The following is a 2,252-nucleotide window of genomic DNA, read 5'->3' as shown; positions in this document are numbered from 1 at the left end:
CAGCCAGTGGGACGTTACCAGGCTGCGTACGTGGGAGGAAAGGGAGGCAGCACGACCCAGCTGGAGCTGCCTCTCTGTGGGGCCGCGTTGGCACCACGAAGGCCGTGCCGAGGCCAAGCAGCAGCAGCAGTAGCAGCAGCTCACCTTCTCCTGCAAGACTGCTCCACGCTCCTTGAGAAGGGAGTTGATCATGACGGTGGCTGCTCGGGAGCAGTTCTTATCGGGGTCCGCCAGCCCCTCGAACATGGCGAGCAGGAGGCTCATCAGCTGGTCCGGCGGGACGCGCTTCCCGATCACCTGGGGAGAGAGAACAGAGTTGTGTAAAGAGGTTTTTGTCTCTCTTGGACCCCACAACCAAGCCATTAACTCTGCTCTGACGACCACCCAGCCGCTGGGAGGATGCTCCTGCAGGTCTCATCATGCTTTCCAGCCACGAGGATGGAATTATCTGCTCAGTAGAGAAGTTAGCAGGGGAAACGTCCACCAGAGTGACAGTGTTTGAGGAATGGCAGCTTTTCCAGGATGAAGAGCTAGCACTGGCTTCTCTACAGCTACAAGTCCTCCTGCAGCAGCGCCTGCAGAGCTCTCAGCACAGGGCACAGCCATCTCGGAGGAGTTCACCCGTGCAGCTCTCAAGAGCAGAGTGGTCACCCCTCACGCCATCGGGACATGGTTTAGCGGTCATGGAAGGAAGGGGTTGACAGTTGGGCTGGATGATCTTAAGGTCTTTTATGATCTTAAGATCTTCTATGATGATCTTAAGGTCTTCTATGATTCTATGCCATCCCTCACCACCAGATCCCAGACGCTGTTAATGTCATTCCAGCCACATTTGGCCCCTTTTGAGTGTAAAGGTTCACTGAACGGCTTTCCCAACACCGCTGCCACACCGGGAGGAAGCCAGGAGCCCGGCGGCTGCAGCTCTTGAGCCAACCACCCCATGCTCCGCAGGAGAGCACAGTCAACGACAGCACCTCAAGGACTTCCTTCAGCCAGCGGCTTCCACTGAGGAGCACGACCTACCAGAGCCTCCACCCTGGGCCCCACGCAGGTCCCACAGGGCTGAGCTCGATCACCTCCACCTTAGCTTTTAGGTGATGTAGAAATACAGAACCCTTTCATTTGGAAAGACCTTCAAGGTCATGGAGACCAACGGTTGACCCACCGCTGCCAGGTCACCACTGACCCGTGTCCCTGAGCACCACATCTACCGGCTTTTACAGCCTTAGAGGGACTTCCCCCGTGCCCTGGGCAACCCCTTCCAGTGCCTGAGAACCCTTTCAGGAAAGGAATTCTTCCTCACGCCCAGCCTAACCTTACCATGGCAATGTTGTTGCAGGTATGGAAGAGAACGGTGAAATCGGGCTCCTCCAGACCTTTCTTCAGAGCTTTCAGCCCCTCCACCATCTCGTCTCTGTGATCCCGGGCAAAACCTGCATTCAAAGGGAGCGCTCAGTGAGCAGCGTTCCTCCTCTTTTACACCCGAAAGAGACCTCCACGTGCTGGGTTTTACTCGCGAGCTGGCCCAGCTCTCAGGAAGGAGCCAAGAAACCCAAGCTGCTGCCAAGGGCCAGGAGAGCTTGTCCTGCAAGGAGCCACAACACCCTGCAAGGAGCAGGACCCAAAGTCCTCTCCCGGGCTGTAGGAGCTTGGCTCCTCTCGATGCCTCCATCCACTGTGGAGGACTGACCTCTCCTGGAGAGAGGGAGAACGTCAGGCTCAGAAACCTGCTCGCTGGCGCTCAAGCTTTGGGAGGGAGCTTTTCAAACCTTTCCGTGATGTTCTCCACCAGCCCCGCTTCTCCAGCAAATCTGCCTTCATGGGTTACTCCTCTGAGCTGGTGTAATGGGACACCCACCCCAGAAGAAGGCTCCAACCCTGGCACCGACCTTCGTAGCAGAGCTGGATGTAGAGCAGGCAGTAGACGCAGTCGACGGCGTGCTGGCGGACGCTGGCCAGCGAGTCGGAGCAGCGCGGCGAGAAGAGGGCGATCAGGACACCGAGGTTGTAGAAGGGGATGACGGTCTGTAGGATCGTAGAATCACAAAACAACTTCGGTTGGAAGAGACCTCCAAGATCACTGAGCCCAACCTTTGTCTCAGCGCTGTCAACATCATTAAATCACGTCCCGCAGCACAACACCCACCCGGCTCTTAAACCCCTCCAGGGATGGCGGCTCCACCACCTCCCTGGGCAGCCTGTGCCAGTGCCCGACAGCCCTCTCAGTAAAGAAATTCTTCCTCATATCCAAC

The 2,252-nt window shown here is 57.1% G+C and overlaps 1 protein-coding gene across 1 annotated transcript in view; it reads right to left on the bottom strand.

The window, feature by feature from the left end:
- Nucleotides 1–2,252, bottom strand: part of LOC104271350 (maestro heat-like repeat-containing protein family member 1) — a gene marked incomplete at its 5' end in the record, with an annotated part of 5,002 nt that overhangs the window by 1,998 nt on the left and 752 nt on the right. Inside the window, 3 exons of the mRNA XM_009865985.1 lie at nt 145–297; nt 1,321–1,433; nt 1,890–2,025. Of these exons, the coding sequence (XP_009864287.1) occupies nt 145–297; nt 1,321–1,433; nt 1,890–2,025 (402 nt within the window). The remainder of the gene's footprint in view (nt 1–144; nt 298–1,320; nt 1,434–1,889; nt 2,026–2,252) is intronic.

This window comes from Apaloderma vittatum, unplaced genomic scaffold (assembly GCF_000703405.1).
Source record: "Apaloderma vittatum isolate BGI_N311 unplaced genomic scaffold, ASM70340v1 scaffold32133, whole genome shotgun sequence".
Lineage (NCBI taxonomy): Eukaryota > Metazoa > Chordata > Aves > Trogoniformes > Trogonidae > Apaloderma > Apaloderma vittatum.
This window is presented reverse-complemented; position numbering and strand designations above follow the sequence as displayed.